The sequence below is a fragment of the Nycticebus coucang genome, chromosome 21 (assembly GCF_027406575.1).
Source record: "Nycticebus coucang isolate mNycCou1 chromosome 21, mNycCou1.pri, whole genome shotgun sequence".
Taxonomy (NCBI): Eukaryota; Metazoa; Chordata; class Mammalia; order Primates; family Lorisidae; genus Nycticebus; species Nycticebus coucang.
Window position 1 is genome coordinate 45,620,442 of NC_069800.1, and position 14,694 is coordinate 45,635,135.

The 14,694-nt window shown below is 50.3% G+C and overlaps 1 protein-coding gene across 1 annotated transcript in view; it reads left to right on the forward strand.

The window, feature by feature from the left end:
- Positions 1-14,694, forward strand: part of PPP1R16B (protein phosphatase 1 regulatory subunit 16B) — a 110,891-nt gene that overhangs the window by 82,366 nt on the left and 13,831 nt on the right. The window contains exons 3-8 of the mRNA XM_053574314.1: positions 662-732; positions 6,819-6,964; positions 8,314-8,417; positions 10,300-10,424; positions 13,490-13,615; positions 14,173-14,248. Of these exons, the coding sequence (XP_053430289.1) occupies positions 662-732; positions 6,819-6,964; positions 8,314-8,417; positions 10,300-10,424; positions 13,490-13,615; positions 14,173-14,248 (648 nt within the window). The remainder of the gene's footprint in view (positions 1-661; positions 733-6,818; positions 6,965-8,313; positions 8,418-10,299; positions 10,425-13,489; positions 13,616-14,172; positions 14,249-14,694) is intronic.

Consider the following 14,694-nt stretch of genomic DNA (forward strand, 5'->3'; position numbering starts at 1 on the left):
ACAACTAGACAAAAGTCTAGGAAACAGGGAAGGTAAAAACCTCTGTTAACCCTGCTCCACAAGGCTCAGTAGGGGTAAAGAAGGGGCATGTGACACTCACAGGTGAACATTGCCTGGCATAGGAACCTGCAGTATTAATAAAATAATTACAGCTGCCAGAGCAGAGGGTTCACCTTCAAACCACACACCAGCCACTGACATAGCTCACTGTGATTATTCTCATAATGCCCCTGAAAGGTAGGATTAACATCATCCCCATTTTACAGATGAAAAAACCGAGGCACAAAGAAGCAGGTGTCTCGACTGAGCTTGCACAGCCAGTAAGAATGATGCCCAGACCCAGGCTGTAGGGCTCCAGAGTGTGCACTTGCACTGTCCTCCCTCTGGACAACAAATGTAAATTGCTTAGCTCAGCGCCTGGTACACAGAAAGTGCTCAATAATTGTTAGCTCTTGTTATTATTGTCCATAATAAGATAGGCATTGCCATCTTCCTCTTGGAAATCCTAGAGAGACCTACAGTGCATGCCTCAGTTTCCTCATCTGTAAAATGGAGGTGTTAAAATACCTCCCTCAGACCATTGGTGTCAGGACCTGGGCCCCCACATCCCTGCACACCTGGCATGTGATGAGAAGCTGACTTCTGTCCCCTCCTATTGCAGTACGCTACTTCCTGAAGAACAAGGTCAGCCCTGATTTGTGCAACGAGGATGGACTCACAGCCCTGCACCAGGTAAGGCTGGGCTTGTGGGGTTGCTGGGCTCTGTGCTCCTCAGCTGGACAGATGCCCCATTGCCCTGCACTCTCCTGCTCAGAACCCGGAGGGAAGAGGGAGGAAGGGGGAGCCACAGCTGGCCCATCAGAAAGGCTCTGTCTGCTTGGGAGACGCATGTGTCTGTTACCAACATGCCCATAGAACATGCACTCATGGCTCCGAGGACAGGTAGCCCTTGTTCACTGCATCCTGACTGCCCAGCAAAGCAAGTTTGTTTGGTGCCTGATAGTTTAAGAAGCACGTTCATATCCACCAGGACATCTTATCCCCTCCAGGTAAAAAAGGCGACTGAGAGGAGTTGTGTTACCCCCCCTAAGGTCATGTGTCATTGAACCAGGGCCATGAACTATGTGCTGTCATAGCACAAATCCTCCCCATAGCAGAGCTATGGGTTCAGTTCTCCCTGCCTGGGGACAAATTGGTCTGGCTGTCACCTCCCACTTGAATGCTGCCACAACCTCTGAACCCAACCCCAGCACTCAGTCCAGCCTTGCCTCGATTCCTCTGCCACACAGCAGCCACAGGGAGGCTGAAGTCAAAAATCTATTCATGTTACGTTTAGCTCTGTTGAGGGTAAAGAACAAACTCTTTGCTACACTGCACAAGGTCCTGCGAGGCCTGCCCCTGGCCAGTCCTCCACTTTCCCCCTCTCCAGGCTCCAGCCACCCTGCTTTTCAGGGCCTTTGCTATAGGCGCTTCCTACAGCACTTGGTGCATCACCTGTTAGCTCCAGTCCACAGCAAGAGCGTGAGAGCTGTCCTGTAATGGACACGGCCTTCATCTTTGAATACCCTCTTCCTTGTAATTAGTCATTTTAGCCATTAATGTGGTCTTTTGATGTTGACCTCTCTCCCGCTCAGACTCTGTGTAGCCCATGTCTCTCACCCATGCTGGTAAACACTAGTGCTCAATATGTGCTCAAATTAGTGAATGAATGTGCTGAAGCCTCCCTGTGTCCAGATCCAAGTTTCTGAGCAGATGGACATGAGAGCAACCTGGGCTGGTGAGGGCCTCTCCCCCTCCATATAAGGACAGAGAGGGGTGAACAGAGATGGGCCATGCCCTTCCCATAAGCCTCCAGGGCAGGACCCTGCCCCAGCCATGCAGCTTCCTGTGTACCCTATCAGCTTCTAATATGCCATGGGACCTTAGGCACCCACTTTGAGGCTGCTGCCTCAGTATCCCCACTGGATTCCGCCATGGAAGCTGCCAAACTTCAGCACCGGTAACTGTAGGGTGCCTGAGACTCCCCCAGATAGCAGAGAACAGGTAGGTGCATTAACTTGCTCTGGAATGGAGACCTGAATGGCAATTCCCAAGCCTGGCAGCAACCACCAGCCCTGGATGGAGGATAAAATGTATGGGCTACTTCCTACCGCATGAAGAAAAAGTGAGGCCATCACAGTAAAGAGTTAGACCTGAGCCCCAGAGCTGCCACTCACTAGTTATGGACCTTGGGCAAGTCACTTAAACTCTCTGTGCCTCATCTCTAAAAGAAGAATAACAGAAGTACTCAGCTCACTGGTTATTGTAAGGATTCAATGAATACACATAAAAACCCTTCAAGTAACACTTGAGAGTGGATAAATATTAGCTATTATTGGCTCAGCGCCTGTGCTCAGTGGTTAGGGCGCCAGCCACATATACCGAGGCTGGCAGGTTCAAACCTGGCCTGGGCCAGCTAAACAACAATGACAACTGCAACAAAAAAATAGCCGGGTGTTGTGGCGAGTGCCTGTAGTCCCAGCTACTTGGGAGGCTGAGGCAAGAGAAGTTTGAGGTTGCTGTGAACTGTGATGCCACGGCACTCTACCTAGGGTGACAGAGTGAGACTCTTTCTCAAAATAAATAAATAAATATTAGCTATTATTAAAATTCATCATGTGAGCCCTTTTCTCCAAAGCACTTCACTTGTGTATTTCATTTTGATCCTCGCAACAATCCTTTGAAATCTTAGCATCCCCATTTTATGACTCAGGAAACTGAGGTTCCAGCACAGCCATATTCAATAGAACTTTCTATGGTGACAGAAGTGTTCTGTGCATCTGCTCTCTCTGGCAGAATAGCCCCTGGGCCCATGTAGGTGGAGAGCACGGGAAGGGTGGTTCATGTGACTGAGGAACTGGGTTTTGAATTTTACTTAATTTTAGTGAATTTAAAAGAGTGGTGTATTATGCATTGCAGCTCAGGGAGGTGACATCTGTCCAAGGTCAAACAGTGAACGAGCTGTGGAGCCAGGATTTGAAAGAAGGTGGCCTAAACTGTTCTGTGTACACAGTGGTTGGTGGTGCTTGGGCTCTGAGCCCCAGGCTGCAGTAAACTCTCAGGTGGCACCCTCCCTTTGGCCTGGGCTTCCTGCCACATAATTCCTCCCCTTTCTTCCTGTGGGTCACCTTGCTTTCTTGGGACCAGGCCTTCTTCTAGGTTCCTGGGCCTGGGGGTGCACAGTCAGCGAGGTAAGACTTGCTGCATGAAATTCTGTCCCCCTGATCATCCCACTCACCTTGGGCTCCGCTTTGAGAGCCCTCTCAGGGTCTCAGGGGGGCATCCACTCCCACTAGCCTGTGGGGGCTTCCATTCATTCATTCAGCAAATATTTATGGTGCACAAACTCTAGGTACTCTGCCAGGGACAGAGCCCCAGAAGCGAGTTAGGCAGGGGCCCTGCTCTCACAGATTCAGAGTGCATTGTGACCACAGACACATAAATAACAACAGAGGCACTGCAGTGTGGTTCACTCTCACACAGACATAGCAGAGGGCTCCATGACAGCCGATAACCTGACTCAAAGGGGAACTGAAAAGGCTTTTAAGAGGAAAGGATATCTGAGCTGGTCTTGAAGGACAAGTACGAGCTTGCTAGATAGAAAAGCATAAGGAAAAACATTCAAAGCAGAGGGAACGGCAAGTACAGAGCCATGAGAAAGGGGGTCCACATTTCAAGGTGGGAGTCAGGAGGGTTTTGGTGTGGCACAATTAGGGTGCAGGGAACCTCAGGGAGACTGGCAGGAGGGAAGATTGGGAAGGCTGAGAAAGGGCCTTTGGAGTCAGACTGCTTGGATTTTAACCCTTGTCTGTAGATGGGTTTTAATCTTGGATTTTAATCTATCTCTGATTTACTGTGTGTGACCTTGTACAGCCTGACCTCTTTGAGCCAGTGTCCCCATCTATAAAATGGGGCTAATAGGATCCTCAATAGGCTTGTTCTGAGGATTAAAATGAGGCAATTCATGGCCAGAGCTTAGCTAGGTGCTTGAGTCTAGTAAGTCTTCAAAGCCCATTAGCTGTTCCTATTGATGGTGTGGCATGAGGCGCTGTTCCTGTTGTTGCTGGGGCTGTTGTTACTGTATCCTCATTGTCACTGCTGCTCCATGCAACACGGGAGACTGGGGCACATTAAGAAGAGCTTTCCGGGCGGCGCCTGTGGCTCAGTGAGTAGGGCGCCGGCCCCATATGCCAAGGGTGGTGGGTTCAAACCCAGCCCCGGCCAAACTGCAACAACAAAAAAATAGCCGGGCGTTGTGGCGGGCGCCTGTAGTCCCAGCTGCTCGGGAGGCTGAGGCAAGAGAATCGCTTAAGCCCAGGAGTTGGAGGTTGCTGTGAGCTGTGTGATGCCACGGCACTCTACCCGAGGGCCATAAAGTGAGACTCTGTCTCTACAAAAAAAAAAAAAAAGAAGAAGAAGAGCTTCCTATGCCTGGTAAAGTGTGGGCTTTCTTCTCTTGGCAACAGGGAGCCTTCATGTGAACCCAGAGCAACGTGATTAAATGAAGGAGGGCGCCCTCTCTGGTTGAGGGTGTTGGGAAGGGGAGCTGCAGGGAGGCAGGGAGAGACGATGAAAGCTCACCTAGGGCAGTGGGAACAGACACAGCCATCTGGAGACGGAATTCAGGCCCGTGATGGATTGGTGTGGGAAGTGAGGAGGCAGGAGCAGTCAGCCGACTGCCAGGTGCCATTTGCTACCTTAGCGAATGCAGCGGAGGAGACCTGCCCACCCTACTTGGTACCATCCTCGCCATGTGCGCTGCTTAGCCCAACGCAGCCCTTGCTCAGAATAGGTCTCCGGGAGCTGACTGGTCTAGCCCCTGGCCATCTTCCTAAGACTCTGCAATTCTGGGGACACAATACCTTCTCCCTTCGACCTGAGGCTCCCACCCCACCCGGGTGCTTTCTGCAGTGTCTCAGGATTATATCTCTGGCTGCCTTGTCCCTGACCCCAGCAGCTCCCCGGGACTCACCTCCCAGCGGCACCCTGGGCACCCTTGCATTAGCGCTGCCTGGCTCCAGTGCCTTTGGCGCCCTCTGCCGGTGAAGCTGTATGGTCCTCCCGCCCACCTGAGTAGCGCCGGCCCCACAGGGTCACATCTTTCCCGGCTTTTCCGGCTCAGAGGTATGCCCTCGGTTCCAGCCACCTCTAGACGCGCTGGCGCAGAAACAGCCTGGGTCTCTGGCACCGTATATGCAAACGGCTGCTCTTTCCCTGCACGTCCTGGCGCTGAACCCTGGCCCCGTGGTGGATGGGGGCAGGACAGTGCTACCGCCGTGTCCCACACTCGGGCCCAGTCCCACCGGGGGGCAGGGGCTCACACAGGTGCCCCCCCGGCTCCTCCTGGTGGCATTTGGCCACATCTCCCATCCTCATGGTCTCTCCTGGAGGTCAGCTCCCGGATTCCTTTCCCCACGTGCACTCATGCAAACACACACGCAATCTGTTCTCCACTTGCAGAGGACGAGTTGTTAAAAAAAAAACAACAAGGCTGATTTAAAAAGAAAAGAAAAGGAAAAAAAAAAAAAAAAACAAGCCTGATCGTCCCTTCAGAGTATAACTCAACGTCTCCAGTGCTGGAGCATGCCCTTACCTGGATGGGCAGGGGAAGCACTGGTTCACCTGCTGTGTGCCCTGCTGATTTCCCCAGAAGCCGCCTCCAGGGAGAAGACTCGTCCTGCAGTTGTAAGGCGACCTGGTCTTCCTCCTCCATTCAAGGCTCTTTCTCTTCATGTTGTAGCTTGAGGCTCCTCTGTCCTCTTGGGATTTTTGCTTCCTGTCCCTGGAGTTTGGGGGCTCTAGAGGAGCCCTGTGTTCCCTCTAGGGGGCCTACCCACGTGTGGCCACTGCTCTGGACAGGCAGGAACACAAACATGGCTGTCTCCTCACTAGGACTGTGTCAGGCCCCCCTATAACCCTCATGTAGAGCTGGATTCTTTTGAGGGGCTCTTGGTTACTGGAGGGCTTCCCCAGGATCTGAGCTCCTGAGTCAGAAGTTCCTAAGTCAGAGGTATCAAGCTATGATCTAGGGCCCAACCTTGGGGCCACTGCTGGGAAGAGGGACACTCTCCAAACATACGCCCCTGCCTCATCCCGAACAATCTGCCTAGATTTATTATTCATCTAAGAGTTGTCCACACAAGTTTGTTTGAGGAACACCTTCTGGGATTAAAAAAGAAGACTTAAAACCTCATTCAAAATCTTATCCCATTCCACTAACATCAAGCATTCTATAACTGACAGAGTGGTGTTTACTTTTACTTTTTTTTTTTTTTTTTGAGACAGAGTCTCACTTTGTTGCCCTGGGTAGAGTGCTATGGCGTCACAGCTCACAGCAACTTCAAACTCTTGGACTTAAGTGATTCTCTAGCTTCAGCCTCCCAAGTAGCTGGGAATGCAGGCACCCACCCACCACAACGCCTGGCTATTTTTAGAGACAAGGGTCTCGCTCTGGCTCAGGCCAACTTAAACTTGTGAACTCAGGCAATCCACCTACTTCGGCCTCCCAGATTGCTAGGATTACAGGTGTGAGCCATTGCGTCTGGCCTTCTACCTTTACATTTTATCTTATAAATTATTAATTTTATTTTTACTCACAAGGAAACTGAGGCTCAGAGAAGTTAAGTGGATTTCCCAAGGTCAGAGGCAATAGTAACAGCATGTAAGCATTGGAGCTGGGTTCAAACTCAGGCAGTCTGGCTCCACTGTCCTTGTGGCCGCTTTCAGGACCATGCCCTGGGGCCTTGGCTGGAGCTAACTCTGCCTGTGTGCCCCTCCAGTGTTGTATCGACAACTTTGAGGAAATTGTCAAGCTGCTCCTTTCCCATGGTGCGAATGTGAATGCCAAGGACAACGAGCTGTGGACACCCCTGCATGCGGCGGCCACCTGTGGCCACATCAACCTGGTGAAGATCCTCGTTCAGTAGTACGTGCCCCCTGTTGCCCAGAACAGCCTCCCCTCCTTATCATCTTTATCCAGTTAATTTCCTCCTTTACTGTCCTCCCTCCACCTCCCTACCATCTCTCAACTTCCCTTCCCTCCCCTCTGGCACTGGGCACTCAGGGATACAGAAGTCCCTGGAAGCCAGTCAGAATGCCAGGTGATCTTAGTACCAGAGCTGAGACAAAGCAAGACCAGTGGGTGTGAGTGTCTGAGTGTGGGGAGTCAGGAGTGGCTGAGAGCAGGTGGCCTTTCCTAAGGTCTTTGTAGAGTAACTGGAGCCCATTAGGGCTTCCAGGGATGGAGATGATAGTACTGCTGTCCCAGCTCAAGGAGGTGGGTTAGCTTGCTGTGGGGCATGCAGCAACTCAGAAAGGTCATAGTGGGTGGCCGTTAGGACAAAGGCCTGGGTGGAGGCCCCACATAACCTACACCTTTGATGAGAAGCTACCAGGAGCATCAGGGGGCCACAGCTTGATCAGCTATGGTGCCAAGAGGACAAAGACAATGAGGCCAGCTTGGTTCAGTCCCCAGTGCTGATCTGTGCTAGAGTCACCTGGGTTTAAAATACATATTCCTGAACCCTCACCCCCAAAGACTCTATTTCAGGAGGGCTGGAGTGAAGCTCAAGATGCTGTTTTATTTCAGTGGTCCCCTGGTGACTCCTCTGCAGGATGTCCTAGAGCCATGCCTGGGGACCACTGGCCCAAAGGGAGTGGTCTGCTAGGGAGCCCCAAGGCTGTCTTCTGTTCCTGTCCTGGTCTTGGGTAGGGACTTGGATGAGGAGGTGGAAGATGTCTCTGGATATGGGAAAAGATGAAAATAGAACAGGGAGAAGGGCAAAGAGCTGACACAGAAGAGACCTAGGTTTGAGTCTAGACCTGCGACATCCTAACTATGTGATCTTCAACCTGAGTCTTTGTTTCCCCTTGAGTGAGATAGGGCCAACCTGAGAGGACTGTTATGAGGATTAAACAAAATGATGTGTGTAAAGGGTCATATCAGGCTTAGCTCTCAGCAGGTCCCTGGTAAGTGGTGCTGTCGCCATTCATATTATTTTTATTATTGTCACCAGGGTAGGCTTCAGTTAAATGCCTGTATGCTGCTTCAACAGAGCAGGAGCCTAAGGGAGGTCTCCTGGGATCACTCTTCTGGGACTTTGGTTCCTTCTTGGGATCCTGATGATGCTGTGCTCATGGGCTGTGTGGCAGGCAAAACTGGTATTACCTAGCTGGGGTGTACAGTAGGGTCTCAGGTGATAGGCCAAAGGGCAGAGGCAGCAGGCCAACCCCAGCCACACCTGCCTGGCCCTCACCTTGGCCCTCTCTCTGCAGTGGGGCCGACTTGCTTGCTGTCAACTCCGATGGGAACATGCCATATGACCTCTGCGAGGATGAGCCCACCCTGGATGTCATCGAGACCTGCATGGCATACCAAGGTGAGGGGGGGCAATATGCCATAAAGTGGTCGCAACACTTAAATCAATGCAGGTGTACAAATGAGCCAGCCATGTGCCTCAGGCTCAGCACTCAGTAAATGGGATGGGCCCTTGTCATCATTATCTGTGTGATTAAAATGATGAGGATGCTAAAGGACCCTGGAAAACGTGCTGTGCAGAAGGGAGGTATTGTTCTCATCATGTCACCCACACACGTAGGCGGACTCAGCTGGCCTTGTCTCCTCTTAGTCAGCTGCGACAATTTGATTCCATAAACATTCACTATAAAGCTATATTCCCGTGTGGAAAAATGATAAAGTCAAGAACATTGGCGGGTGCCTGCTCTGTGCCAGGCACCACGCTGGCTGCCAGGGGCCCAGATAAACAAGACGTGGGCTGTTCTCAGCTCATAAATGAGGTTCAGAGTGCAAACAAATGGAGCAATGAGAGACCTGCCTGCTCCTAGTGTCCCACAAACGCGCCTGTCAAGCACCTCCTATGAAATATGCCTCATTCCAGAGCCTCAGCTGCAGCCCAAGTCCTGCCCTGCTCCCATGTTCCTCCCCAGAGCACAGCTGTAACCACAGTTGGACCTCCTGTCCCCTGGCACCCACCCAAACTTTTCCTATTCATCTTCTTCAGAGATTCTTAACCATTTTTGTTCTGATCTGGTGAATCTGTGGACCCCTTCTCAAAATATTGTTTTATTTATTTATTAATTTAGAGACAGTCTCACTCTGTTGTCCCAGGCTAGAATGCCCTGGTATCAGCATCGCTCACAACAACCTCAAACTTCCAGGCTGAAGCCATCCTCCTGCCTCAGCCTCCCAGTAGCTGGGACTATAGGCACATGCCACCTGGCTACTTTTTCTATTTTTTGTAGAGACAGGATCTCACTCTTGCTCAGGCTGGTCTCGAACTTCTGACCTCAAGGGATCCTCCTGCCACAGCCTCCCAGAGTGCTAGGATTACAGGCATGAGCCATTGTGCCCAGCTCAAAATAATGTTTTTAAATGAAGTGATAAAATCATAGGATTTTAAGGGAAGCCAATTTTACAAAAACATAGCTACCAAAATATTTTTAAATGAGCTAGAAGGTAGAAACTATTGATTCATTAAACAATAAGATAACATGATATGAAAATACCTGCAGTTTCTGTTGGTTGCAGAGTCACAGGCACTGCTGACGTGACTGTTGGTTTTGCTAATGTTCTAGTGGTAGGAAATGCTAAATTTCATTTAAACTTTAATCAGAATAAACATACAATTTTTTCTCCTTTCAAGTTTATAGACCTCCCCTGAATTCTATGCCAGAATGCCTGATGCAATGGATCTTTTTATAGAGTGTGTCCCTCTCTCCTTAAATACTCTTAGTAGCTGCCAGTAATAAATTTTTTAGTCAGGGACTCAGGTTAGGTGATGTCTTTCTGGGCCCTTCTACCTCAATTTACTCAACTCTTCATTCAAAAGTAATATATTCATTAGTTGTTCCTGCAACAAATATTGATTGAGCACATCTCTTGCTATTACTGACAAAACCATGGGTGAGATGAAGAAGACTGACAGAGACCTGGTCAGATAGGGTGGTCAGGGGAGGCCAGCTGATCCAGTCTAGGGCCTAAAGGACAAGCCAGAACCATCCATTTGAGCAGTTGGGGTGACTCCATGGATACCAGTATCAATGCAGTGTGCACTGGGTGCTAGATGGGAGTGGCCCTCACTCTGTGAGCCAGCACACGGTTATCTGTGTTCATCGGGCCTGAAGGACAAGGATCTGTGTATGTGTGTGTGTGTCCCCTTGACTGGCAGACCTTGAGGAGCCCTCCCCTCCCCGGGGTCCTAACCTCGGGGTATTGAATAAATCTCCTCTTTCCCACTGCAGGCATCACCCAAGAGAAAATCAATGAGATGCGGGCAGCCCCGGAGCAGCAGATGATCACAGACATCCATTGCATGATTGCAGCCGGCCAGGACCTTGACTGGATAGATGCCCAGGGTGCCACGCTGGTGAGCAGATGGGCCAAGCTGGGTTTGGCTGATACCAGAACCAAGACCAAGTAGGGCTGAAGTGGGCCAGCACCTGGTGGGAGCCAACCCTGTATGGTCAGGGCCTATATGCGGTCTTGGAGCTCCTCCAGATCCCTTGGGGCTACGATTATTCCCAGCATGTGGAGGGGTAGCAGAGGAAGGCTTGGCCTCTGTCCGGCCTGATCAGCACCTGCTCCTTCTCCAAGATCCTCCTTCACTCAGGTTCGCTGTTCCCCCTCAAGGACTAGGGCCACCCCTCACCCACCCCCCCTGCACCCCTGTGCCATCTTGCATTGTACTGTCCATTCCCCTGTCCTATGCCTCCTCCACCCCACTGCCTTGTCTCATCAGTCCTGTTATTGCTTTCTCTCCTCTGGGTTCCCTGACTTCAGTCTTAACACTCCCAGTCATCCGTCCATACACTCGTCCATCGGCCCATCGAGCCAGCCAGCCAGCCAACACACATGTATGAGCACTTCTTCTGTGCCACATGCTTTGCTAGACCCTGGAGATAGAGATCAGTGGAGGCTTCTTCTCTCTCAAATATGCCTGGTTGACACCAATAAGCTCTGTGATAAGCACTGCACACAGAATCTCATTTCATCTTCCCAACAACCCTATGAAGGAGACACTATGTGGCTCAAATATCAGTGAACCAGCAACTTGGGAAAACCTCCCTGGCCTGTCCTCATAGGCCCTCTTTCATGGCACACTGCAGCCCTGTCTTGGGAGGTTCTGCTTCTGCAGCTTCTAAACTGAAAACAAGGGCATGACATGGAAGCTCACTCCCTGATGGCTGGGCCCTGTCCCGGGTGCTCAGGGGTCTTGGGAGCATGAGCTCACCAGGGGGAGCTCAGCAGCATCAAGCTCCCCACTGCCCCTGACCTAGGTGATAACCGTGCTTCTCCCACCTGGATCCTGAAATCTCACTTCTGCTTCAGGCCCATTTCTATTAGCTGGAGCTCTTTTTGCATTACCTGCTCAGCCTAGAACTCAAGAGTGGGGCCAGGTAGAGAGACTGAATTCTGCAGCAGGGATTTCCCGCCGTGGCCAGAGCTCCTCTGGGTCTGTCACTGGACCCTCTAGATGCAGGGGTCTTCCCCTCCTGGGCTGAGGCTGATCTCAGGTGGCCCCACAACCATGAGCCAGACACAAACAAGGTCTTTTCCATAAACTGAAGATAATGGTATCTTCCTCCAAGGACTGTTGGGAGGATGAAATGAAATTCTGCATATAGGAGCTTAGCACAGAGTTTGTTAACTCTTGATAGATGTTAGCAATGATCACCATTATTATTAATAATACCACTCTTCCTCCCATGCCTTTTTTTCAGCCAGGTGTCATTCTTCACAAATGACAAGCATCAGACATGTATAAATCAGATACTTATACTAATTTTCATGTGTGCCTGTACCATCTCATACCCTGGATTTATTCTGCAAATTAAAAAAAAAAAAAGAAGAGAAAGGAAAATTTCCACTTGCCAGAACTCACAGCAGTGTTCCCCCAGGATGAGGTAGCATCTGACCCTCAGGGCTATGCTCTAAAAAGTCACTCCTGGGGCCATGCCTTTTCTGTCCCACTCACCCTGCTGTCCCAGACTTCAACCCCCCTGGAGTTCTCTGGCTACCTCCCAGTCAGTCTCCTGCAGGCCTTTGTGCACTCTCACCTCTGTCTTCCACCTGGTTGGGCCCTTGGTTTCTCTTGGCCTCATCTCCTCTCTCATTTATTCTCACAGAGCACCTTGTCATTACTTAGGGCTCTCTAAGAATGTTAATCTCTTGCTCGGTGTTCATCGTGTGCTAAGCACTTTGTTTATTTTCTGGGAGATTGCACGGTGGGACAGCTGAGATCTGCTAGGCATCGGCTATGACTAAAGGCCTCAAATGGTGCTGGGTAGAAAGGTTGGGACCACAACATGGGGCTTTCTCCTATCAGATGTTAGTCATCTATTGCCACATAACAAATGACCGCACAATGTAGCATCTGAAAACAATAATAAGTGTTTATTGTCACACCTGGTTTCTGTGGGTCAAGGAATGAGGAATGGCTCAGCAGGTTGACTCTGGCTTGGCATTTCTCATGAGATTTCAATCGAGATATTGACTGGGGCTGCAGACTCATTTGAAGGCTTGATTGAAGCAGGAGGACCCACTTCTAAGATAGCTCATGCATGCAGCTGGCAAGTTAGTGCTGGTAGTTGGCACAGTCCTGGTTTCTTATCTCCTAGGACCTCTCCTTAGGGCTATTTGAGAGTCCTCACAACACAATGGTTGCCTCCTTTTGATCCAAGAGAGTGAAAGGTAAAAGCAGCAACACCTTTCTGCTCTGACCTTAGAAATCACACATTGTGGATGGTACCTGTGGCTCAGTGGGTAGAGTGCTGGCCCAATATACCGAGGGTGGCAGATTCAAACCCCGCCCCAGCCAAACTGCAACAAAAAAATAGCTGGCTGTTGTGGCAGGCGCCTGTAGTCCCAGCTACTCGGGAGGCTGAGGCAAGCGGATTGCCTAAGCCCAGGAGTTGGAAGTTGCTGTGAGCTGTGATGCCAAGGCGCTCTACCGAGGATGATAAAAGTGAGACTCTGTCTCTAAAAAAAAAAAAAAGAAATCACACATTGCCACTTTACAATATCTTATTTGTTAGAAGTGAGTCACTCAAGCTGGCCCACCTTCAAGAAGAGAGCAGTCAGGCTCCATCTTTAAAAGGAAGTTATGTCAAAGAATTTGTAAGCATATTTTAAAACCGGAATTGGCCTCTGAGACACCTTCTCTAGGGCTCCGCACATAGTAGGGTCTCAGTGAATGCTGTCACCTTAACCACATGGGTGCTAAGACGAACCACAGGGGGTCTCCCGCCTTTCCTTCGGGGCCTGTATTTCAGACATAATAATCCTCTGCAATATGGCTGGTATTTCCACCTCATTCTATTCCATTCTGCTGGCACCAAGGATGCTCTGGGACTCTGGGAGGGGTGAGGGATAAGCGTCCTCCACTGTGGGGCCAGTCCTCTGGGGAACGCTCACTTCATTCCTCTCCTTTAGTTGCACATAGCCGGAGCCAATGGATACCTGCGGGCAGCTGAGCTCCTGCTGGACCACGGAGTGCGTGTGGACATGAAGGACTGGGATGGCTGGGAGCCCCTGCATGCAGCTGCCTTCTGGGGACAGGTAGTTCCTGGCCACAGGGCTGTGGGGGAGGCCAGTACAGAGTTAACTGGCTGTCACCAAGTCCTTTGGACTTGTGATTGGTTCCAAAGAATAAGAGACCCAAGACCCACTTAAGGTGTTGACTGCAGCTAATATGTGGATGTGAAAAGGCATAGGGAGTTTGTAACAAACTGTGTCCTAATAGGATGATAAACAAATTCACCAAGTTAGCCAATTCGTAGCATTTCTGCTTTGAGTAATTTCTCCATTTGTTTCCAGACGTAAAACACTGATTGCAGCTTATGCAGTCCCTCCTTAGACAGCAGACCACTCTAAAGTTACAGCCGACTCCTTCTTCTCCTCCCTCTTGGTGTGGCCCAGGCATGCTGAGGAGGTCCCATGCCCACAGCATCTGCCAGGCTTATCCCTATGGCTCTAGAGTGCAGGGCCTTCCCTGGGAATCAGCTATGTCCCACCATTCTTTGAGTCACCTCCTAATAAGCCTTGGGCACCGTCTCCACCTCTCAGGCCCTCTGAACCCTGGGCCGAGGGAACATGGGCTTATTCCTGTGTTTCAGATGCAGATGGCAGAGCTTTTGGTGTCTCATGGGGCTAGTCTCAGTGCAAGGACATCCATGGATGAGATGCCAATAGGTGAGTCTCCAGCAAAACACCGGGCATATATGTAGGCAGTCAACAATTTTTGATGGGTAGAGGGATAAATGAATGAATGGTTTGTGAGACTGGTGGATTGGTATGTAGATAGATGGGTGAATTAATAAATTAATGGATGGTAGTTTAATGGATAAGTGGATAAACAGGCAGATGGATGGATGAGTGGGTGGATGAGTGGGGTGGGTGGGTAGAAGTGATGAGGTTTAGTGAATGAGTGAGTAAGTTGATGGGTGGACGGATGAATACGAGTGTAAGGAGGGTGGGTAGAGATGAATCTATGGATAGGTGACTTGGTCAGCAAATTGGTAGATGGTTGAAGGTGAATAGAGTGAGTGTGTGAGTATATTGATTCCTTAGCATCTTCATATAATTTCTTTTTTGGGCTACATGGGGTGCCTGCTTATTTCTCTCAATACTTCTCATGT